This window comes from Cuculus canorus, chromosome 2 (genome assembly GCF_017976375.1).
Source record: "Cuculus canorus isolate bCucCan1 chromosome 2, bCucCan1.pri, whole genome shotgun sequence".
Lineage (NCBI taxonomy): Eukaryota > Metazoa > Chordata > Aves > Cuculiformes > Cuculidae > Cuculus > Cuculus canorus.
Genome location: NC_071402.1, coordinates 22,024,013 through 22,050,037, shown reverse-complemented (window position 1 = coordinate 22,050,037; position 26,025 = coordinate 22,024,013). Strand labels below are relative to the sequence as shown.

At 37.6% G+C, this 26,025-nt stretch overlaps 1 protein-coding gene across 50 annotated transcripts in view; it reads left to right on the top strand.

Moving 5' to 3' along the window:
- The window catches only part of RIMS2 (regulating synaptic membrane exocytosis 2), a 457,943-nt gene that overhangs the window by 188,305 nt on the left and 243,613 nt on the right, over positions 1-26,025 (top strand). For all 50 annotated transcript variants that reach the window (XM_054058036.1, XM_054058006.1, XM_054057998.1 and 47 more), the window contains one exon: positions 6,259-7,184. In XM_054058036.1, the coding sequence (XP_053914011.1) occupies positions 6,259-7,184 (926 nt within the window). The remainder of the gene's footprint in view (positions 1-6,258; positions 7,185-26,025) is intronic.

Below are 26,025 nucleotides of genomic sequence, written 5' to 3'. Positions count from 1 at the left end.
ACAGGAGTTTTGGTTGGATGGTTTGGAGTGTGTTCAGCTCAACTTCTTGCAGCCTAAGAACATTTTTAAGGTGTCACGATGGTGTTTTATTCACTCCCTGTCTCTATTGTTTTAAAACAAATGCCTGACTATCTGCTGAATACAACACATAGAAATAGAAAAGTTTAGAATAGTTGAACTTTTCTTATATAGTCACTTAGGAACCAACAAATGCTTTCCTAATAGGAGCATACAGTAAAGGAAGGACAAAGATGTGCTCTTAGTGTATTTGATGAGGTTTCTTGCATGTCTTTTGTGACATAGTTCCAGTGAAAAGAGTTCCAGAGAAATGCGACTTTTTACTGACTCTGAATTTTATTTGTTTTCTGAAAGGATCACAATTTGACAACATTTAAGCAATATTACAATATGGGTAGGAGAAATATTTCCAGTTTTAATTTTCCAGTCAATATTGTTCCTTTCTAATTTATAGGAACAAGAGAATAAAATATTAATGTTTTGTCTAGCACATTATAATTAGGTCTTAGAAATAGGTGAAAATCCAATATTGGATTTTCAAGTAGCCAATAGACCTACTGAGCCCTTACTATTTCTTAATTTACCCAAAACTTCTTATTTATAGAATTTTCCAAGTAAATGCAGATGAATTCAGAGACCCATATGTTTGAACATATCTTTAGAATTATATTTTCTTGAAAGTTTTCTCCAGTTCAACTATGTCTTCTGTTGGTCTGAGAACAAGATTAGTAGCCATAAATATCAGAAATCTAGTTTTGACTCTGATATAAATTAGATATTACAGTGTTTTTTTAATATCCATGTCTTCTGAAGTGTGATGGGAACCTACCTTTTAAAATTTACTTTTCCTCAGTACATTTGAGTTGATTTTTAAAATATCTAAATCAAAGCAAAAGTGTTTTCTCTTCAAGGAAGAATACAAATAAATGTCAAAAACTTTCAAGCTGTTTAGCTCCATTTTCTCCCAAGTGACAGGGGACAGGACAAGGGGAAACAGCCTCAAGCTTTGCCAGGGGAGGTTCAGGCTTGACATCAGGAAAAAAAATCACGGAAAGGGTCGTTGGGCACTGTAACAGGCTGCCCAGGGAGGTGGTTGAGTCAACTTCCCTGGAGGTGTTTAAGGGACGGGTGGACAAGGTGCTGAGGGGCATGGTGTAGGGAGTGTTGGACTTGATGACCCAGTGGGTCCCTTCCAACCTAGTGATTTTATGGTTCTATAATTCTATGATTACTGAAATCAGAGCCATCAAAGCACAATAGCTCTTATATTCTTCTATGCTATATTTTAAGTATTTAATTCCTATCATCATGTGTGGGAGTTGAATAATTTGACTTTATGAGCAACAGGTCTGATTACAGTCAAGCTTTTTCATAGTACTAGTGATATCTGTAGTGCACTGCAAATAAGGTTTCCATCAATATAAGGTTAATAAATGTGTGTTAAAAGACCAAATGTCGTGTGTTAATAAATTACAATAAAAAGAATACATGGTGATAATTAGTGGAAAATAAGTTTCTGTTTCTATGTCTGAAAAAAATAATATTTATGGAATGTACCTAACAAAGAAATTTATGCAGGTTCTAGAATTTTCTGACCATAACAGAAATTTTCTTTTATTATTGTTTCAAAGAAGAAATAATCACAAAGGCCTGGAGGATTTTTCAGTGGTGTGGTAACCTTTTCAGAAAAGGTGGTAATCCTTCAGACGAGATATATAGCGCTTAGTTAAGCTGGTGGTTGGAGGGTGTGTATCACAGTTGTTGACCCACATTTAAAGTTCTCTTAACTTTTAATGTTCCATGAGAGTCCTGGAAAGACGGGAGTAGTCATTTTCCATGGTGTGTCTAGCTAGAGGTACATGAGGAAAGTAAGGTATCTTTAAGGTAGTTAATTGTGAGAAATGGATTAGATAAAGGCTCATAAAGGTGAGTGAGAATTAGTTTGTGATCTAAAAATAACAGCAGATTCTCGACAGTAGTGACTGCCTGTAAGTTTTCACAAGGACTATTCCTCCTATCATGATGTAATAACACTAGTTTAAAATGTATAGCATATATTGTACAGCTGTATTTGTAGCTGCTGTTTTTAAAATGAAAAAAAGTGACTAATGGTAAATGTTGTGATGACCAGAAAAGAGAAGCAGAGTCTTGAATACGAAGCAGTATGTTGTCTGCTAGGAAAAAAGAAGCCCCTCCTGCCAGCGAGGTTTCTGGTTGGTCAGGTGTGCAGGTGCAGTTAATTTATTTCTGATGGATAGGATTACAGCTTCTGGCATTTGATACTGGTAGCAGGGCTGAATTAGAAAGGGAGTTTGATAGTCCAAATCAACTTAGGTTAGGAATTAGATTAGTTACTTTTATCTATCAGACTGCTTCCTCAGATGAAAAATGTTGCTTTCTCAGGAAGGTCTTTATTCTTGCATGTGGCCTAGTAATTGACATATAAAGCTTTTTCCTTCATAGAAGATTGGAATAGATTGAGGACCCAGCTGATCTCTACATTACTGTCAGCCATAGGTGGTGTTCCTATGTTTATATCCTAACAACAAAATGGAAGAAAGACAATGACTGCTTATTGTAAATGTAACAGACAGGGTTAGAAAATGTTTGTGTAAGAGGTATGGAAAATATAACGCTAAATTGACACATCCTCCTCTCTTTAGCATAGACCATGCTAGAAAAAGGTGAGGATTTTTTAGTAAATCTTGCGACAGTTCCTCAGAAGATGTGTTTTCCTGATAGAAGTACATTTGCCTTACCGAAAAGTCTACAATAAGTGCTTTTACTCATACATTTTCTTTTTTATCCCCTCAGCCTCTCCCCTCATGGATTTGTAGAACAGCACTGTTTCCAGATGACATTTGTCCTCTATTCTTTGCTTCCGTATGAGGACACTATGACATGAAGTGTTATATATATATGTGAGGTCTGACACAACCCCCCTGAGACTGTACCTGTAACTCTTTTTATTTAAAACATTAAGAACATTAACTGCAATCACATTTAAAATATTTTTTTCTCAGCTGCATACAATGCTGCCAATGTTCAAAGCAATTCTGTGGATCATTTTCTGAAAGGCTGTTGAGGATCTCCATTGTTTTTGCTTTGTTCTACTGACAAAAAATGGGTTCCTTTGAGAACCAACTAGATCTTTGGGAAGAGGTAGAAATCACAGGGAGCCAAGTCTGGTGAACAGGGTGGGTGCTAAAGCACAGAGATGTTGTTCGCTAACAACTGCTCCATAGACAGTGTTGTGGGCTGGCACATACCAACATTTTCTGACCAAGGGTAAGAAAATGTCTGTATTTGAACATGTGTCCTCTCATACTGAGTGAAGTGATTGAGTTGAGCCTTGTCCCACTGTGACAGGTTAGAATACGTTCTGTAACCACCTCTTTTTTCTCCCCTCCCACTCTTGGTTCTCAAGCTACAGGATTCGTATTGGTTTTCTTTTTTTTTTTGTGTCAGAACTTGTGTACAATCCCCTATATGTAGCTAAAACAATTCTCACTATTCTGTTGTTTATAATACTATAGATAGATGTATGAAGATGTTTAAACTTGGAGAATGTGTATGCTCAGTCTGCTCCAAGGCATGCATGAGATTTGCCAAACTAGGTTCTGCACGGTTTTGTGTGTTACACAGTTCATGATGGACTTGATCTTATAAACCATGCTCACTAAAGTGTTTTGATGTCTTGGAGGATCAAATCTATGCAAAGATCTGTGACTGCGAATGCAACTTGATATATATGTAATTTAATATACACATATATTTTATATAATTTAATATACACAGTATGGGTTTTAACAGTAGAGTGTGTACAGTCCATGTGCACACATTTTTATCTGAGATCCACATAGATTAATGCCATATCTATTGAGTACCATTTATTCCAATTGGATTTGCATAGAGATAAAGATTTTGTCTATATAGGTAACAGAATCAAGGAGAATAAATTAGGCACATTATTATTATAGGCATGGCAGAAATTTTCAGCAACAAAGGTAATTTGCTATTGGAACAACTTATTTTGGGATGTGACATATTTTTCATCAGCTGATGTACTTAAATGAAAAATATACATCTTCCTTAAAAAAAATTTCCTCATCTAATCTCTGCTGTTCTAATGAAAATATCTAGGCCTTTGTATTCTCTGAATTCTGGTAGTTTTGTTGCCCTAATTGTCTGTTCCTGCTGGCCATTCTGGTTTTAGACTTATGAAATTCTGTTCATGCCACATTAGAACGATTCAGCTTGAATCTCCAGTAACAGAATCCACAGTGATTTTGTTAAATAATAAAAGTGGTTATGATTTGTGCTAGTACTAACATGACACTTTAATAAGACAGATGGGACAGGTTAGCTTCACCATAAGCAAACAGCATCCAAATGATGCTTATATTACTTGTCATGCTTCATAGGAAGAGTTGCATTTTTGGAAAATTGAATTAATTTTCTCTTTTGCCAATGCTGTTGTAAGACTAAAGTACTTTAATATTTACAAGGCAAGACTGTGTTCAAATCTTTCAAACATAGTTTAATGATCCTGTATGGTACCTAGGACAGGATGACAACTTGCCAATCACCACCCTGTGCACACTCTGTATAGACAGATGTAGTTTCTCTTGTTGAGCAGAGACCACTGTTTCCTTTCTGACTGTGAGAAGAACATTTTCTCTCCTGCTGGCTAGGCAGAAGCCTTTCTATGTACCTGGGCACCAAAGAGAGACTGTTTATCCTTATCTCTTCACTAACTTTCAGCCTTTCTTTCCCTTATCCCTTCTAGCGCCACTGTGGCAACTACAGAGCAGCATCTTTGCTCTCCTTTTTCCCATCCTTCCCAACACTAAGCAGGATTTCCTGGTTGCTGCCTGCAAGGCTCCCTTCTGGATTAGTGGCCATTTATGAGTGTAGAAAATGCTTTCAAAGGGATCTTAATTATAAAGATAGAACTCAATATCTGAGAAAGGGTTGATAACATAAAAATAGATTCACATACATATTTTCGTTACTTAAAGCTTGAGCAGATCTATCTTATCCCAGAGAAGGTCCACCTCTCAGTCTTTTTTATCCACATAAGGGATCTTTGCTCCAGTTTCTTGCAGGTAACTCCTTCAGATCCACCTAGGGTGAAAAACTAAGTACAAATCTGGACATGTCTGGAAGTAACTTTTTAAATGCTTGTTACCCTGTTAGGATTGATAAAAGAAGGATCTGAAGCTCCAGTGTTTTTTTCCCCTATGAATTGCTACTCCCTGTTTAACTGGCCACTTCTAATCAAGTAGCAAACAATGTTGTATCAAACAAACAGAACATATAACATTCATAATTTATTGCAGACACATCATCTATCGAAATATTACATATAATAAAATGACACGCTTCTGTCAATTATTTTTAAGTGTCAGAAAAGAATATCTCTTGATAATTCTTTTTTTCACCTTCCTCTGCAGCCTCAGAAGTTGTCTGTGGCTAGATATTGTCTATGATGAACAGTCAATGCTTAATGTGGTGCAAGAACTCTGTTCTAGTATCTGGCTAGTGTGTCTTGCTCAAATGCTTGGACTAATTCCATTGCAAAAGTAGGGATGGGAATGATTTATTTTCTTCAAGTCAGAGAGGCAGGACTTTCCTTTCTTATGCAGCACAAAAGATGTTTTGTTTTCTGTGCTCAGGTCTTGAGTTAATCTGATTTATACAAGTGTTGCCATTGGATATTTGTCGGTCCACTTTTCTGGTCTTAGCATGCATTATAGTTTTGTATGAACTGAAATGTATGTTTTTAAGCAATAATGTCTGCTAAAAGATCAAACTGACTGATCCTCCTAGCCTTAATTTCTATGGTGATTATAAAACCTTATGAAATAGAAGTGTATGGTCAAGTTGCATTGCTGTAAAATGCTTACAAAGGATTATAAGATTTTGGTACTTGTAAAGCAGTTATGACTACAAAGTAGCATAAGTATTTGTGTTCTATATTTTATAATGTTCTATTAACATTTTTTCTTTAAAGCTGTTTTTGATTTAAACTGTGCACCATAAGCAGATTTGTAACCTGACATACTTTCTTTAATTTAGGACAGAAAATATGCAATCATGTTCACAAAGAAATAAAATGAATGGATTTTTTTTCCCACCAGCTGATCATTCTATGATTTAATTAGTGTTAACTGTATATTTTTGCTACAAGAAATATTGACAGGATTTTATTTCTTCTTTCTTGTCATGATTATGTAGGAAAAGAAGCCCATCAATATCAAGAGAGCAGAACAGAAGATACGACCAAAGGGACGAGAGAGACGAATATTCACAGTATGCTACATCGGACAGTGCGATGCCCAGGTCACCATCAGATTATTCAGATAGGCGGTCGCAGCGTGGGCCTCAGTTATATGAAGAACCTGAACTGGGTGATTATAGGGATTCCAACAGAAGGAGTCGCAGGCGTTCCAAGGAGTATCCAGTAGAAGAGGAGGATGCACAGAACAGGGAAGAATATGAAAGGCAACGTAGGGAAGAGGAATACCAGGCACGATACCGAAGTGATCCTAATTTGGCTCGTTATCCAGTCAAGCCACAACCATATGAGGAACAAATGCGTATCCATGCTGAAGTGTCCCGAGCACGTCATGAACGGAGACATAGTGATGTCTCACTGGCAAATACTGAGTTGGAAGATTCTCGAATGTCTATGCTGAGGATGGAACGACCATCAAGACAAAGATCAGTGTCTGAACGCAGGGCTGCCATGGAAAATCAACGTTCATACTCTATGGAAAGAACTCAAGAGGCTCAGGGACCAAGTCCCGGTCGTCAGAGGACCACAAATCATAGCCCTCCTACACCTAGGAGGAGTCCAATTCCTTTGGAAAGACCAGACATGAGGCGCTCTGATTCATTAAGGAAACAACACCATTTGGATCCCAATTCTGCTGTACGGAAAACAAAACGTGAAAAGATGGAGACCATGTTACGGAACGATTCACTCAGCTCAGACCAGTCTGAATCTGTCAGACCTCCACCACCAAAGCCCCATAAAACAAAAAAGGGAGGTAAAATGCGACAGGTTTCCTTAAGTAGCTCAGAAGAAGAATTGGCATCTACTCCAGAGTATACAAGTTGTGATGATGTAGAGATTGAAAGTGAAAGTGTTAGTGAAAAAGGTAAGATTTCTAATTTTTTAAGTGTTTCAATATATAGATGTGGTTTAGTTTCCATTTCATTGTATGTTTATTTTACTACTTAGAATTGATGACCACCACATATCTACAGCCCTTCACAGGTGACTCAAGCCTGTTGTGATGGCAGTTTTTTTCCTTCTGATTTTGTGTTTAATTTTCTTAAATCTAAATTTCGTGATTTATATGGAAAAGAACATCATGGCTATTAGAAGTATCGGGACATGCCTGTTGAAAAAACTGTTCATTAAATCTGCAAAATCTAAATCTGGGCTGTCATATAAAGCCACAGTTTCATGTCCGTTAATACCAGATTTACATACTCCTGAGTCACAATGAGTGCATATTTGATCTGGATCAAGTGTGGGCGCATGACCGCATTTCTGTTGAATTAACTAGAGCACGTGGTACAGAGCTTATGCCAGTTTCACACTGGCTGCTGCAGGTTAAAGAGCATCTGATCTGCAAAAAAAATTGCATGTATAACTTAACTCATTCAAGTTCTTAAACAAATTTAAAATGAGTGATGCAGCTTATACCAATGGGGGGTTTCTTTTTGCTGTGGGGGTATGGAGTTTTTTATTCTTCCTGATGAGTAGAAAAACTTCCATTAATCACCTTCAGGATACCTTCATAGTTCTGTTCTTAGTAGCAGCTTTGAGGAAAAGAGGCCCAATCAATATATGGGAAGTAGTAAAAAGGTGTTTATTTAATGAAATTTGGCATAGGAAACATAATATTTACAATAATATAGAAACAATATATTTTTGTACACATAACATACAAACCATATACATTTAAAACATAGTTTACAAACAATGTTAGATTCTCTGTCATAATAATCTGACAAATGATAGCTTTCACTTAATTAATCTTATATTTTAACTGTCAAAGAAAACATTATTATTGATAACAGTAGTTAATAACAATGTCATACCTGTGCTATCTCAGGTAGTTAATGAAGCTAAATTGAGCATGTATTTTATAAGTGAACAAAAAAAGCTTGCAAAATTTTACAGGGAGAAAATACTGTTTTACGTTTTGTTAATCTTGACTGAATTACTGTAAGAAATTTTCATGATATATAGAGTGTAGGTGTGTCAGCGTGGCCCAGTGGTGGCCTGTGGCTGGAGCCAGTGTGGAGAAGAGCCTTGATCTTTCACGGACAAAGAGAGCAACTGCTAGAACTGGGGAAAAGCTCTGACCACTTCTGACTGTGCCTGCTTCCAGCCTGAGCTGGAGGGTCCTGTTTCTGCCCTTGCTGATGGGTGGGGAGGCAGTGACCACACATGAAAAGGCAGCCACCCCAGCAGTAATACCTGTAGCCAGAGCCAGAGCCAGCTGGTTCCAGCCTCCGCAGCCCTACTCGCAGTACTGGGCGATATCCTCAGTCCCACCCATGATTCCCTCCCCCTGGAGTAGAAGCTCCTGAAAACCACTTCTTTGGGTGGGTTTGGGTAGCTTTAGCTTCTATTAGGCATGGAGGAGAGAGAGGAGATCTGCTAGGATGAAGAGGAAGAAGGAGGTCTCACCACCTATTCAGCCTTCACAACTGCAATACGAAGACTCACAGAATCCTACCTCATTCTTTTTGTTTTCATTAATCTCTCTTACCACGTAAAACAGCTTGTACTCTAAGGCCCTATAAAAAAATGATTAATGAATACCAGCAAAAGGAATACAGCATGCATTCTCCCTTGTATTCTCTCTTGTATTGCAAAACATTATCTCCTTAATCGATGAAATACAACTAATTATTTTAAATACCTCCTACAAAACCGGGTTTCTCCTCCCCTCAGATAACCCACTGTCTGCCCTTCAAAAAGTCTTAGACCTGAAGATTTCTCAGCTGTTCTTTTAAGCCACATACAAAATCTGTTTGGCCACAGATATAATGCTTCATATAAAGCATTCATCCTTGGAGTGATGAAGGCTGGCAATATTAGAGTAAGATTTTGGAGGCAGTAATATTGACTTCTCCAAAAGAGGAGAATGATTGGTCCTCCATCTCTTTCTCTATGGAATACCCAATCTTTTCAGATTCTGCAAATAAATATTAAGAACTGCTCAGCTGTGAAGAGCAGCTTGGGCCTGAGCTGCAGGAGCAGCTGTTCACTGAATTACGTTTGAGATTTTGCAAGGTTCCGACATTAGTTTTCGGAAACTAGTCTGAAAATTGTGAATTGTCTGAAAATTGTGAATTATCTGAAAATGTAGGAAGAATTATAGTCATATAAAAGTTTACCTTTTTAGACTTAGAAAAGGATCGTTACATATATAGGGTTGAAACATACATATACATAAAAAATGAACATAGCCATTTCATTGTACAAGTCCAACAGAGACATGGACCAGCTGCTGGATTAAGAGCTCTGGGAAGGGCATCCATTATTACTGAATGCCTAGGTGTTGGGGTCTTATCTCATTTCAGTAGCTGGTTGCTCGAACGTTATTTTTTTCCTTTATTTTTTTTTAAATTGCAAATTTTAAAATGTAATTTTTAAATTTTATTTTTTAAAATTAAAAAACATAAATTAAAAAAAAATCTGATTGTTTTTAGGGAGACAACAAGGCAAAATCATTTTTCTTCAGGTTTCTGGTAATAGCCGGAGAAACCATTGCCTTGGGATACTCCTGCCTCCTCTTCATAGGGCCCAAGAAACCTGTGAACAGAAAATACCCAGGCAACACCCAGGCCCCCAGCAGACAGCCATGTATACAGGCATGATGCGGAAGCATTGTAGATAGACATGCAAGTGCAGAAGAGAAGAGCTAGATTATTAATATACTGTATAGGTTTTGTAATGCACCTATATTTGGACCAAGAAATTCGGGTCATAAACTACGCTCAGGACTGGCGTATTGGAGTGGGAATCAGGAGGCTTCAGGAGGCTGGGCTGGCAAGGGGAAGAGTTTAGGAACTGCAAAATAAAATGTCATTGGGTGACTGGAAACTAGTGGACTGAGATGGAAAGTGAGGCTAAAGCAGAAGGGAGAGCAATGCTAATAGATCAAGTAGACTAAACCTGTGATCTGTAGTTTGGGAAGAAGGGATAAAGTAAAGAAAACAGATCCAATATGATAACTGGGAAGGTGAGAACTGGAGCTTCCTGAGTAGTAGGTTAGAGAATGCTGAGATTAACTGAGATGCAGAAGCAGCATTTTGTGAGAGACACTAATTGGCTGGGAACTTTGGCAGAGAAGTCTTGGGACTCCCTGAGGAGTGAGGAGTGAGGGCCTGGCCACATCAACCTGTGGTGCTGAAGAGGGGGTTGGGCAGGATGAGAAGTGCAGGACTACGGTGAGGATCCAATGGTGCTACAGTTAAGTTGATTTTTTAAAAGGTTAGGAAAATGCATGACAACATTAGTAAATGGGCACAACTGAGATTACAAAATTGTTTACTTGAAAGTTAGGTCATGTCAGAATTAGATGTATTTTGCAGATAGAATATTGTGCAGGTCTTCTTATACATTAAGCCAGTGCTTAGTGACAAAATTGCATGCTAATTTGCCAGATAGCCTCTGCCTTTCTCCGTGCATAGGATGAACAGTTCTCACTTATTGTGCTACTCAGAATTTTCTGAAGCTTCCAAGATATCTAAGGGACCTTTCTTTATTTTTGCTGGGAATGTAAAGCTTTTGAAGCTGCAAAGGTGTCGTCTCTTTTTTTCAACACTTATTGGCTATCATGGAGATCAAGGTCCAACAGTCCAAGGCTGTATCTCCACAGTAGGATTCGCTGTCTGTTAGGGAATACACTCTATAGAAGGAAAAAAACCAAGAATGTGACCATATGTTTTAGACCAAAATACTAGGTATATTTCTATTTTCCCTAATACTGGAAAAAAGAAAAATGCTAAAAATGTTAGAGAAAAACCTTCTTAAAATGCCAGTGCTTTTATGAAATCATAAATTTTAAATGGCAGTAAAATAGATCCTCATTAGTAAATATAACGATCATAAGGATTAATTTTTGAATGTTCTAGACTGTTAAATTCACCGGCTCTTTCTTAAAACTAGTTCAGTCTACTTGCTTTAGTTTCAAGGCTCTGAGAAACATTGTCTGTAATATAAGAATAGTCACGGTGTTGATTGCAGTAAAGTGAACATTGAACTGTGGCACCTTCAAATCTCCAAATGAAGTCATCTTTTTTGTGGTGTGTAGGTTAGGACAAGATGTCTCTATTGCTTGTCTAATTTAAGTCTCTTCTATTGTGACGGAATAGTAAAACATTTTTTATTTGCAGTTTCATTTAGATATCTGTTAGTGCGATTGTAAGGAATCGGCCTTAGGCCAGATTTGACAGGGCCTCCATAATTTGTCAGCCAGCATGAAGCAGCTGTGAGGCAGAGTGCTACAGCCTTGTGTTGTGTGTCCACAGGCTTTCCAGATAGGACTAGAAAATCAAACAGTACCACTGCCCATACGTTCCTTGTGGCAATACTGTCACACCTGAAGTGTGTTGAAGTACCAGTCTGAAGAGACATGCCACAGCCATGCTTAGGAAATCCACTGGTCACTGTGGCTATCATGCCCCTACTCAGAACATAGTCAATGAAGAGGTGACCTTTGCTGGAGCTAGGATTCCTTCTGTTTCTTCCCCAAACATTTGGGAGTCCTGGATGTCCAACAATTCTTTACAAATCTCTCAAACTCCAGGGTTCCCACAATTGTCAATCTTACAGGGAAAAAGAGAATTCATTCAAGGAAATCTAGGTGTGTATAGCTCTAAATACAAAGTAGGACATAGTAGATTTTCCAGTGGTGGTAAAGAGTTCGGGCATATGCGCATACCATGCTCCCAGCTACCTTCCAGAGCACCCTGCACAGACAGTGACTGATATCTGATATGGGTGGAGTCTGTAGTGGGAAAGGCAAATACGTCTTTTGTTAGAGGTGCAGTTCTTAAGTTTAGTGTTTGCTTTTACTATTCTTTTATTAAAACACAATAACTGGATGGATGGCCATTTTTATTATCATAAAAACTTTTATGCATAACATGTACAGAGATCTTATACACTTTAATGCCCCTGTGTTGTTGATTGAATGCTACAGAGTGCAGGCTGTAAGTAGGAAAGTGTGAATGCAGGATAATAGGTTAATGGGCTGTTCTTTGTCACTATGTGCAATGAAAACATGGATGTATAACCTTGCACTTTTTCATTACAGAAGTTGAAAAGGTCCTCATGTCTGGAATAGCTTGCAGGATCTCCTTGTTTATTGCAATATTGAAACCAATCCGGTAGAGATACACTTTAGTTTTTGTCAGAGAATAAAGTCTATTTGGAAATGATATCCTCTTGTCACAAGTTAGAAATATACGGTAGCTCATGGTGTCAGGAGCAGAAAGCACACCTTCTGAGTGCTACTGCAAGAACAGTGCACCTCTTACGTAAGCAGAGATGCCAAGCAAGCGGGATACCATCACAGTACTCTCACTTTTAAACTCTGAGAGATAAGAGACCTGATTTCAATCCCACTTGTTCCAGTTTCATACATCTTCAACAACTTTGGCTTCAAAGATACACTGAGCTAAATTAGATCAGAATGAGGTCATTGTTTCTAAAATTTACTTCATTCAGGTTAGCGAGTTCCTGAAAGTCTAACTTCACTGGAACAAATTATACTAGAAGGCAAATTTTCAGGACTGACCTGCAGCAGTTGTATGATGCAATATGGAGGTATCTAAGAATTCAAATAATGGAATTTTGAATGGTCATAAACAGAATAACTGATTTTTTAAAACACCGAGATGTTTGATGAGTTTTATTAAAAGTCAGTTTTGAAGGAGTGACAAAATTTCTTCTTGTTATTATTTCAATTAATATTGCAGTGTGAGAGAGTGTAATTTGCATTTATAAAGAAATCCTACTTTCCCATAAAGGCTTCTACATCTTATGTAAGGAAAATGTGACTTCACTGTATAAAGAGTTTTGCTGGAAATGCAATTTTTTTTTTTAATGTCTTCTATGGACTGCCTCTGTTATAAGTGCAAGGATAAGAAATACTAAGAGATAAGAAATATTACTCTTTTCTCCTCATTTATGTCTGAGTAATAAAAACTTGCTTTTAAAGTACTTCTTACAACAGTGGATGAGAAGTATCTTACTACTTAAAAATATTAATGTTGGCTATGATAGAGTTTTCTTACAAAAATAATTTTTATAGATGCATAGATGTTAGCAGAACCAGAGTGTTCAAAGTTTCAGAGATTTCTAATAGTAAAGAATGTTTCTTTATATTTGATGAACCTTCTCCTACTTAGACACTTGCATGTTCATTAGAAGATAAAAGGAAGGGATGTGATCTTCTGCAGAATTTAGAAGAAATGTACTATATAATATTTTAAATTTGCAGTCACTTAAACGTAGCGTAAGCCAATAATATCCCTTACAGAAAGAGCCCTGCCTTTTCCCAATTCTTGGCTGCATATTCATCTTCTTATCACTCCTGCTCTGCTGGCAGAAGCATTCAGGCAGGTACACAACGCATCCACCCAGGAAACTTTTGTGGGGTAACGCTAGCTAGGAAAAAGATGGTAAATATTAACATTTGAAGCTATAACATTGCGCATGCTGAAAAGATAGCACGCAACTGATTATGCCTTATCAAAAATTGAGGATAAAGAGAGATATGCTGATGTAAGGAAGAAGAAATATTTTCATATAGTGATCAGAGAAGGGAGAATATTTTCCCGTAAGTGAACATGAATAATTCATAGCACTTTGATTGCAACAAAAAGTCTAATACTCAATTTTATTGATTAAAATCTTAACTAAATTACAAACTGAACTTTCTTTATGCAAATATATAGATACCATTAAGAATGCGGTTCTTAAATCATATTTCCTTTTACCCTGGGACTTTGCTGGAACTACAGCTGTAACATAAGTGTTGTGCAGGCACCAGGTTAATTCTCTCTTGATATGATGGAAAAAGTTATGAGTTATTATTAAAGTGTTTTAATGCATTACTTGTACTTATTTATGGTACTAGATGAAATTTACTTTGTTGTTAATAGAACAACACAATTTTTAATATTTTTGACTTGAGGAAAATTTTTATAATTGAAGCTCCTCTTCAGTTTAACTTTATCCTTTTTAGCCTTGCTACAAGATGCATTTTGCCCTGCAATTTCAAAAAATTCTACTCTGATAGCAAAGATTTTTTTTCTTTTCAGTTGAAACTGTAAGCCATTGAATTGTATGGATGACGTTCTTAATAGTATCGCTAAAAAGCATTATAGTGTTCCTTAAGTACTTTTTGATCTTTTTCAAATTTAAGTAGAAAATGAAAGAAAGTTGTGTTATAGTTTAAAAATAAGTTTCTATTATGCTTTCATACCTCGGCAGCTGCAGTATTTGCTGAAAAAACCTCAGTAAATATTTATTGATTTTTAATATAAAGAGCAATGAAAGAAATCCCTTTTCCAAACATGCCTGGAAGGGGGTTAATCCTAAGAAATGCAAAGCTTCATATTGAGCTGTTTCACATCTTATCCAACCTTGTCCACTTATTTCTAATCAAAATTTCTGTTTAACTGTGTTACTAACTTAAGACTTGTGGTCCAAGTCTTGCATCAGAAATAAGTGCTATTAGTTCATAAAGATTTGGCAGAGATGAGCCAAAATGAATATCCATTGGATTCTGCATGAAACGTTTCAGTTCTTTGCAATGACATGGCAGAACAAAAAAGCCATCATGGAATTTTTCTCTCAAGTTTTAAGAATACTTAGCTAAATGCTATGAGGTTTGTAGTCTTTTCACAGAGGAATCCAGCAAACAGAAATAATAACAGCAATGAAAATTACATATCATGTCTCTGGAATACACAGAGCATAATTTTCTTCACACTTTGAAATAATTATTCTCCTAGTAAAACAAAACACTCAAACCTATCTGCCACAGATCTAATGACTGGATAAGACTCTGTGACATTATAAATGATGTAAATACTTTCCTATCACATATTTAAACTGATTTTGCAGGTATTTTTGCTAAATTTCCAATTAAATACCAGAAAATAAAAGGCCCATTATAAAATAATTTTAATCATTTGAAGAGAAAAAAAAAATTTAGTTGAAAGTATTCTATCAATGATATGGTGTGCTTTTCTTTACATTCGTTAAAAATCATAGAATCATGGAATGATTTAGGTTAGAAGGGATCTTAAAAATAATCTAGTTCCAGCCCTCCCTGCCATGGGCAGGAACATCTCCCATTAGACCAGAATGCTCAAGGCCCCATCCAATCTGGCCTTGAACCCTTCCAGGGATGGGGCATCCACCACTTCCCTGGGCAACCTGTGCCAGTGTCTCATCACCCTCATCTTCCCCCTTCCAATTTAAAACCATTCCTCCTCATCCTGTCACTCTATGCCCTTGTAAAAAGTCCCTCCCCAGCTTTATCGTACACCCTGTCAGGTACTGGCAGGGCTGCTATAAGGTATCCCTGGAGCCTTCTCTTCTCCAGGCTGAACAACCCCAAGTCTCTCAGCCTGTCCTCATAGCAGAGGTGCTCCAGTCCTCTGATCATCTTCGTGGCTCTCTTCCGGATCAACAGTTCTATATCCTTCTTATGTTGGGGATTCCAGAACTGGACACAGTAATCCACGTGGAGTAGGTGGAGTAGTCATCTTTCTTGTTCTACAGTTAGTTTTATGTGTATTTCATTAAGGATAGGATAATCAGAATGGAAGTAGTAGGGAAAAAGAAATGGAGAAGGGATAAGCAGAGTGGGGTGGGCTGTATATATGTCACTCACCTGAAAACTGGGTTCCTAGGATCCTCTAGGATCCTCTAGGATACTCTAGCCCTGTTCCCCCAAGCTTCCCCAAATGTCCTATCCAAGATCTGGAGCTATCCACAGACGCTACTTGAGATTAAACTGAGTATTGCAAAGGTGACAGCTAGAAGAATATGATTGCCAAAGGAACATATATCCATTCCATCTTTTCCCAGTTCTCTCCCCATCCAAGCCTTATTTGCTGCAATTCACAACAGAGGCACCAGAAATATGTGACATGAATAATCTAGGTAAAATGATACGTATTTCTGTGTCCTTTAGTGGACCTGGCTGTAATTTCAACTACAGCTATACAGGGGCTGCTATGTAATATTGGAGCTAATCCTGTGATGAAGGCAATAGCACGAGTGTGAGAGGTAAGCCAGGCAGCTTAGGGCAGGAACCATCACTACTGCAGCCTTACAGAAATCTGTCCCTGCTTCTTAGTCAGGCCCCTGAGAATTTTTTCAAAAGGATGAAATACTGCATTTTCCTGATGCCTCACCAGTGAAAAGCAACCTGACTAATGTTGAGTACCTTTCCTGCCTGGAAAACTTATTATTGATTTAGGAACTGAATATTACACTATACGTGAAAATTCTACCTAACCTTTTCCAGCTGTAACATTTTCTTGAAAATATATTTAAAAGCCTATAAATGTGTTTTGAAGTTTTTTTTATGTCTTTCATTAATTTAAAAGGATCATTAATGTGTTTCTCCTGTGATGGTCCATTGTTTTGATATTTAGATCCTGGTTCCAGGGGCAAGATAGAAAAAAAAAGTAACAATGAGTTTTCTGATAATTGAGAAAATATTATTTAAAACTGGCTAAAGAGAATTGGATCATTGAAATCTATCAAATTGGTGCTCGCTGGTTCTGTGGTAAAGCTGCACTGAGAAATATATTTTGGCTTGGTATACAAAATACCTTCATTTCTCTGAAGAGTGAATTTTTATGTTAAAGTATATGCTGACACTTTCACCTTTTCAGTTGAACTTAACCTATTTGTAGTGGAAAGGTTAACAACTATCGCACAGAGAAAACAAAAATAAGAACACTGTTTTGCCCAACATTGTTTTTTCTTGGCTATAAATCATCACTGTTTTACTTATAAAGTTCTCTAGATGGCTTTGAAATATGAAAGCATTTGAAAATTATAATTTATAATTTATTTTGAAAATATTTCTCTATAATGTATCTTGTTATACTGTTAAAATATTTACATCTTAGAACATCCAGATGTGTTAAGGACAAAGCAAGTCTGTAGTCTTTCATTCCTAACTACTAGGTGATTATGGGTGAGCATTGTTACACTTTAAATGGACAATCAAAGCATAAAAGAGAGAGAAAAATTGAGAGACATCACATTAATATTTGACTGAGTTCCTCCTGTCAAGATTGCCATTGCTTACACTGCAGCCTTCTACCACTTCTCCCATCAAAATCATAACATTATTCAGTGGTGCTTTTTTCCTTTACTGAATGTGTATTTTTTCTCTTATATTGTTTATTTCCTCCCCTCTTATTTGAAGTAGTGTATTTTAGTCAATGATTTGATGGATCATGCTCCAGCACTTGCAAGTTCTCAGACTTGGAGATGCTTTTAAAACAGTTGCTTTTAGATAACATTTAACTGAAAATTAACTTGCTAAATTGCCGCATATACTGTGTGAAGATTTCTTCATTTTACCCTGTTGATTAAGTAACTTGTAAAGGAAAATTTGAGTAGAGTTTATGAGCCTGGAGATGTAGATTGTGAGAGAAGGGAGTTTGGTAATATGGGCTATGTTTTATGTCTCATCTGTTTCAATAGAAAAGTGAATATAACAGTCTGTATTCATGCAGCAGTATTCCCTATGTTAAGATATTCCATTGAGATGTGTAAAGACAGACAAAATGAATGAATACATCCATAAAAAATACCTGTGTCACACACTGAAATTTAGATCAGATTGAAGACAGCAATTTTTATGGAAGTGTACTCAGGTCAATGGTCTATTGGAGAAATATTCTTTAATAAATAGTTCCATTGTTTATACTTTCAGCCTTTCTGAACATTTAGATTATGAATATACTTTAGGGCCATCGTCATATAACCTATTTACTTAGAAAATGGAAATACATGGACATTAGTTACATAATCTAAATAAGAATAAAATACAAGTTTTCATCACAAATCTACATGACTATTCACTGTTATGCAGTCACAAAAAAGCATAGTCACACTCCTAGGAGCAGCATGGAGAAGAGGAATAAAGACTACCACAAGGAAGAGGAATAAGACTACCACATCCAGTGACAATGAGCTGTCAGATAATTCAGCCATCTAATGTACCATGTTTGCATTAAGCAGTAGATTGTATGCCTTTCAAAATACACTGGCAACTTCATAAGCAAAAATGCGAATTGTAAAAGGTAGTGCATGAGACGGCTGGAGAGGCGATAGAGTAGGTGAGAGCCTCTTGGAATTCCTGTTTTCCTAAAATTGAAACCACATATCTTATTTACTTTTGCGTAGTATGAGTGTGAAATCCCATCACCCTGTGAAGGCAGTGACCTTCAGCGATTGTAGATACGTCACTGAGCATTTTACAGGACTAGGTGAAGCTGAAGTTGCCTCTTTATTGGCAGTGTTGAAATGTGATGTAAGAAGTACTATGAAAGTACATTATAATGATATGATTTGATTGGTAATTATAGATAACAGTTGCAGGTCACCCAGACTTTGTGAAAAACAGGTTGTAGGACTGCCTGACATTAAGACTTCTTCAGACTTCCTACTTGGTGATTGTTTTATCTGTTGTTTCATTCTCTGTGAGACTTGGCTCTTTGTGTTGCAGTTTTCCTCGCTGGGTTTCTCCTGCAGACTGATTTGAAAAAAAAAAAAAAACCCAAATCATAACAATTCAGAAATAGTAGTTCAAATATTTTGAAGGGTGAATCCCGAGGAAAATGTCTTGCTTCATCCATGTCAAAACACTTAAGACACTTGAAATGGTGCATCACTTTCTTTTCATGTGTGTGTGCACTTCGTATCACTATGAAAACGGGCACAGAGTAGGCTGCATTATGGCCTGTGAAAAAAAATCATAGCTCACATAGGCTTAGGAGAGAATTATTAGTTTTAAGTTGCTAATATCTATTGCTCTACTGAACTTGTTGAAGCTCCTGTGTATGACCACAATATATAAGGTCTCTTCCTAAGGAATTCTTAACTAGTTTTCTCCTTGGTACTCATAGACATGAGGGTTTTCCTTGTAACTGCTTTGGACTAAGGCAGTACAGGGGTACAAAACAAAGACAATGTATTTTGTATTCTTGACGTTATCTTCCATATCGTGCTGATCCTGGGAAGACAAAACGGATGACTCATGAAGTGGAGGAAAACCATTAAACTGGGGCAAAAATTTTGTGGTAGGGACAGGAGAAGGATAAATTGTCCCTAGGAGAAGAGGGGTGAGGCAGAAGGCGGTGGGAGTGAGAGGAGGCTTCTGACGCTGGCAAGGGCAGACTGGGTCTGGGGAGCAGACAGAGGAAGAAGAGGAGTGGACCAGTGCTTGCCATTGGGAATATGGGGCTGGTAATGAGTCTGGCATTAGTAGCATTTCCAGTTTTTTTAGCACTTAAACTTACAACTGTATCTGCATTTCTTGTTCTTTTCCCAATATGGGATTTTATTGTGATTATTTAAATACTAACACAAAAAGATTTGACATTTAGAGAATATAGCTGAACAGGGATGATAGATTTTGTTATTAAAATTAGCTTATTTTCATACTCTAGAAATATGTATATCCGTTATTTATTTAGTTCTCTCTTTTATCCTACTTGTTCTGCTTTTCTCAAATATTTTGGTTTTTAAACTAGAACAGACCTTTAGTGTCTTTCTGTTTCTTCTGACTGTTCTGTTCTGTTGTAAAGAAGAGTAAAAGAAATGTTTTGTTTACCTGGATATATAACTCCATTTGTATCAGTATAGTTATGCAGACCTGAACTGAACATCTAGTCCAGAGTTTCTACAAAAAATATACTCTTGCTAGGCCTCATTTCCTTAGTGGTCTTGAACCAGTGTTTATTTTACCTGATTCCAGTTCCTGCTATGCTTTTTTTTTTTCATGCTAGGAGTTGTTGCAATATTCAAAATGCCTCTTGCTTAAGGGGAAGCCAAGGTTGAGGAAGGATGAAATATGCAGAGAAAAATTAGATTAATTCATCCGTAATACTTGAAGAGACATTAAACCCTTTTCCCTCTGTCTGCACACTTGATGATAGATCCTTTCTGACAAGTTGAAATATGCTCCGAACAAGAAGTTTTTAACAGTTATACCAAATAATTAAAGAGATCTGAGTGAAAGCTCTGTATTACATTCTTATTGTATTAAAAAAAACTAGTCTAATACCCTTTCAAACAACGCCTTTTTTCAGCCAAAGCTATGTGTTAAAATTTTGTTCCTTATGGAACAGATCATCTCAGACCCATACTTACGAGCTACTCCTCGTATTGGTAGGAGAGAATTATAATCTGCTAAATATTGTTCAGATAGTACCTTCTGGGCCAACAGCCCAGTTGAAGTGCCTCTATACAAAAGCATGCAGCTTGGCCAACAAACAGGAGGAGCTGGAAGCTACTGTGTTGCTAGAAAGATGTGATCTGGTTGCCTTTACTGAAACTTGGTGGGATGAATCCCATGACTGGAGCGTGGCTATCAATGGCTACAGGCTCTTCAGAAGGGACAGGTCAGGAAGGAGGGTTGGAGGTATTGCCTTGTATATCAGGAAATGGAGTGTGGAGAGCTGTCTTTCAAGAGTGGCCGCGAACAGGGTGAAAGTTCATGGATGAGAGTAAAAGACCAAGACAACAAAAGGAACCTTGTGGTTGGTGTACACTACAGACCATCTGATCAAGGAGAGCCTACTGATAGAGCCTTCTTCCTTCAGCTGCAGGAGGCTTCACACTCGCAACCTCTCATCCTACTAGGGGACTTACAGCTGCCCTGACATATGCTGGAAAAGTAGCATGGCAAGCTCTAGGCAATCCAGGAGACTCCCCAGAGTTCATTGAGGATAATTACTTAACCCAGGTAATAGACATCAGTACCTGAGGGGATGCAATACTGGACCTGATGACCAGTGCAAGTGAGCTCATCAGTGACATCAAGATTGAAGGCATCCTGGGCTGCAGTGCTCATACGCTAGTGAAGTTCAAGGTCCTGAGGGATATGGGACAGTTGAGGAATATAGTCAGGACCCTACATTTCAGGAAAGCAGGCTTCCAGCTCTTCAAGGAGTTAGTCAGTTGGACCCCTGTCATATGGAAAAACAATAGACGTCTTCTGTCTGGAGTTCTGTAAAGCCTTTGACATGGTCCCTCACAACATCCTTCTCTCTAAATTGGAGTGGTGTGCATTTGATAGGTGGACTGTTTGGCTGATAAGGAGTTAGTTGGATAGTCGCATTCAGAGAGTGGCAGTCAATGGCTTGAAGTCCACATGGAGATCCGTGACCGGTGGTGTCCCTCAGAGATCCGTATTGGGACAAGTGCCATTTAATATCTTCATCAATGACGTAGACAGCGAGATCGAGTGCACCTTCAGCAAGTTTGCAGATGACACCAAGCTGAGTGGATAGGGTGTCAATCAGATGGACCAGGACAAAGTGGAGAAGTGGGCCTGTGTGAACCTGATGAGGCTTAACAAGGCCAAGTCCTACACCTGGGTCAGGGCAATGCGCAGTTTCAATACAGGCTCGGGGATGACGTGATTGATAGCAGCCCTGCAGAGAAGGACTTAGTGTTCCTTATCAAAGAGAAGCTTGACACGAGCTGGCAATGTGTGCTCATGGTCCTGAAGGCCAACTGTATCCTGGGCTGCATCAAAAGAAGCATGGGCAGTAGGTATAGGGGGGTAACTCCCCCCTTACTTCACACTTGTGAGACCCCACTTGGAGTATTGTGTCCAGTTCTGGAATCCCCAACATAAGAAAGATATGGAACTGTTGGAATGGGTCCAGAGGAGGGCCATGAAGATGATCACAGGGCTGTAGCACCTTTGCTATGAGGACAGGCTGAGAGAGTTGGGGTTGTTCAGTCTGGAGAAGAGAAGGCTACAAGGAGACATTATAGCAGCCTTCTAATGCCTGAGGGGTGTACGATAAAGCTGAGGAGGGACTTTTGACAAGGGCTTGTAGCGATAGGATGAGGGTGAATGGCTGTAAATTTGAAGGGGGAAGATTCAGACTAGACATAAGGAAGAAATTCTTCACTATGAGAGTGGTGAGGCACTGGACCACATTGCCCAGGAAAGTTGTTGATTCCCCTTCCATGGAAGTGTTCAAGGCCAGTTTGGATGGGGCTTTGAGCAGCCTGATCTAGTGGGAGGTGTCTGTGCCCATGGCAGGGGCAGCTGGAACTAGATGATATTTAAGGTCCCTTCCAACCCAAGCGATTCTATGATTGTCATAATTTATTTTGACCTGAAAAATATTGTTTGTTGAGTAAGTTCCAGCAGTCATGTCCTCTCACACAAATGGAGTAAACAGCATTATTAAGTGATTTCTGTGGCAATAATGAGCTGTAAAAGGTGTCACTGCTGTTCACTACTGTATGGTCCTTATCAGATTATAGCAATGCGATCAGCAAGCTCACAAAGCAGAACTTCAGATACTGAATTATGCGAAACAAGTTTCAATTTCCTCTTATTTTGTTAATGCATTTCATCCTTATTCTTTTTGCTGGTTGATACACTTTTTTTTCCTGAGTATTTGTAGTTCTTTAGATCCTTCTAGCTGGATGTTTTTTCTCCAACTTCCTTTTGAAAACTCTACTGCTGCAAGAGTGGAAGTTACTAAAGATTTATCCTTGTATGAGAACAGCTAGTACAGTTGGCACATCTTTTTTAATCATATTGATCAAGAGGGGTTGTAAATGTAAATCCATTCTGAAATGGATTGTCTAGTAGTGAATGATGCAAGGGAATTCAACACAGTTGTAGAAGATAAACTGATGGATTTGCGTTTTCCTCTCCATTTCATGCTTTGGATCTGTATGCACTGATAGCTCTTTACTCATTGTGTTTGTTTATTTAATGTTACTTCAGTTACATATACACAACAGCTCCCTAAAGCTCTACTGTTCTTGGGAGACAGGACTGATAGGATCTCATTGTGACTTATGGTAGATACAGATGTAGCATAACAAAGAGTTGCAAAGCTGTTACTATATTGTATCAAATCAGCTTGGGATGTCCTAGTGTTCATTGGAAAGGTAAATATGCTTTTGCCTTTCCAATTTATACTTTATTAGGTAAGGCTTGTTATGGTGCAGAAATGTTTTTGTTCCAAAAGTATATGCCAAGTACCCGACATTTTCATTTCTATGCTACCCCAAAACTTTTCACACTGGCAGGTTCATCAGATAGCAAGCTAAGCCCACTTTGATGGCTTAGTAGGTCTACTTCAAGGCCAGGGATCTGGCCTGCCTATTAGAGGTTTAAATTTGGTATTATGTAGCATAATCCACCAAATGCTTTAGCTATTCTATTCCCTGTAAAAATAAAGCAGATTTTGCTGAACTAGAGAGCCCCATCAGATCATGTACTTGTGAACTATTTATGATAAAACATAAGCATAAAATAGTAGCTGTATTTCCATACTACAGGCTGAGGCATACTCAAGAGGGCCCTAATCCTTGACTGCTGCTTTTAGGTACTATTGCAATAGAACTAATATATTGCTATCTAGAGTCTAACTTGGTCAACTGACAATGCTTTATTGAGCAGGAAAGCTCTTCTTTAGTACTTGTGTAGTATTTCTGTTTTATCTAAACCATTTTTTATGGTTTCACAAAATTTAAAGTGAATAGTTACAACATCTAATAAGGCTTGCTATTTATCATAGTCCATTCAAGTGTCATGTGTTAATTTGCTATTGAGCTCAATAACTTGTACGACTGAAGAATATCTTATGTTTGATAAAAAGGCATTTTTGAAAGGCATCCAGAATTTGTGTGAAGGAGAGATGGGAATCTATGATGTCTCTTAATAGTTCATTTCAATACATGATTTCTATTGTTGCTTAAGGTGAGGATTTAGATTCTGGACATTGAGCTAGCCTTGCATGTGTTTTAAACCTTCATCTTGAAAGAGGCTTTATTTTGTGTGTTTTATGTGTTATAAATCATCCTGGTAAAGTCAGTGGTATTAATCATAAAGTATGGGATTCTGCATTTGCTTAAGACTGCGTGGGAACAGAAACAGGGAGCAACACTCATATCTATACATAATCTGGGCTCTTAAGCTTGCTGCAAATGTCAAAACTTTGTCATATTAAGTTTTGATGCATCTTCATTAATAATTATAAGGACTCAACCTAACTAAAAAGATAAAACAGTCTTAGTTTGATCCCTAAACAGATCTCCTAACTGCTCTGGAGTTTAACTAGGTGTCTTTTCCACCTTTTAATATGAAGAATTCTGAATTTAAAAGATGTGAAGACACGAGCAGAGAAAATAATATTGTGTTTTAATTAAAGAATTACATTTCTGTGTGAGATTATGCCTTGTTGTGTGAATTGTACAAACTGGCTGATTTGCTTTAGGTTTTCAATACAGTCATTTAGATGTTGTAAGCTAGCAAACCTGTAAATGGATTAATATTATTTGAAGACAAATATTAAAATTAAATAAAAATTAATATAGGAAAAAGCCTACAGAAAAGAGAATAAGAGAAAAATTAAAAACCAATTACATTTAGCTTAAGTGTTTTCCTGCCATTTAAAAAGAGGATCCAAGAAATCAGAGGGTAGTGGTTATGTCTATCATTATCACTCCAGTGATAAGGGAATAGGTTATGTGATACTACAGTTTGGCTATTCATTTTATTAGAAAAATATGCTTAGTGTATTTAAAATCAGAGAGGGAAGGCATTGCTGATACTTTGAGGAGAAAATATGAATTCTAAAATTAGACTCAACAAATTATTCATTAAAGGTTTATTAAATAGTTGAAAATGAGAAATTTACTGGGAAATATTTAATTTGTAACTAGTTGGAATTTAATATTGTATTTTACTACCTGCAAATCTAAAAGCTGCAATAATTTGACTTAACGGGTTCAGGTAGTATTTAAAAGTGAAAAAAGAATGAAGTTTATGATAAACTTCATGATAGTTTTGCCTGCAGGAAAGCTGGAGACAGGCTATTCGTAAAGGCTTGTGGGGATAGGACCAGGGGGGACTGGAATAAACTGGAGAGGGGCAGATTTAGACTGGACATTAGGAAGAAGTTCTTCACCATGAGAGTGGTGAGACACTGGCACAGGTTGCCCAGGGAGGTGTTGGATGCCCCATCCCTGGAGGTGTTCAAGGCCAGGTTGTATGGGGCCTTGGACAGCCTGATCTAGTCGGATATCTCTGCCCATGGCAGGGAGGTTGGAACTAGATAATCTTTAAGGTCCCTTCCAACCTTAACTATACTATAATACTATGATACTATAACTGAAATCCAGGTGTGAAAGAAAGAAAATAAAAGAGCTAGGTTTCATCACCCATCTCTCAATGAATGCATTTGTTAAAGAGTGAGAACAAACAGGAAGTATTTTTCATCTGGGCTACAGAAGAAATTGTGTTCTTTCAGATATTTTTTATTTCCTCCCTCAGCTTTTATTACTGAGCATGACATTGTATAGTATGGGGTATCCCTTCGGTCAGCTGGGGTCAGCTGTCCCAGCCATGTCCCTTCCCAGCAGTGTGAGAAACAGAAAAAGTCTCTTGTTAGCTCTTATGGGTTGAACACTAAGCTTTTCGTGGCAGAGGGGATCCTAGTGCAGGCTGATGCTGGGAGGATTTGTGCTGAAGCGATGTACCTTCCTGAAAGGGATCGGAATGCTTTGTAAAGGTATTTTCTATCCTAAAGTAGATGCAGTGAACCAAGCAAAAATTAGAGTTTGTGTAAATTGTGGATGCTCAATAAACTTGGCATCACATACTCTACAAGGCCTTTTTCTATGGAAATAGCATATTGAGATTGTTAAAATAAATGTGGCAC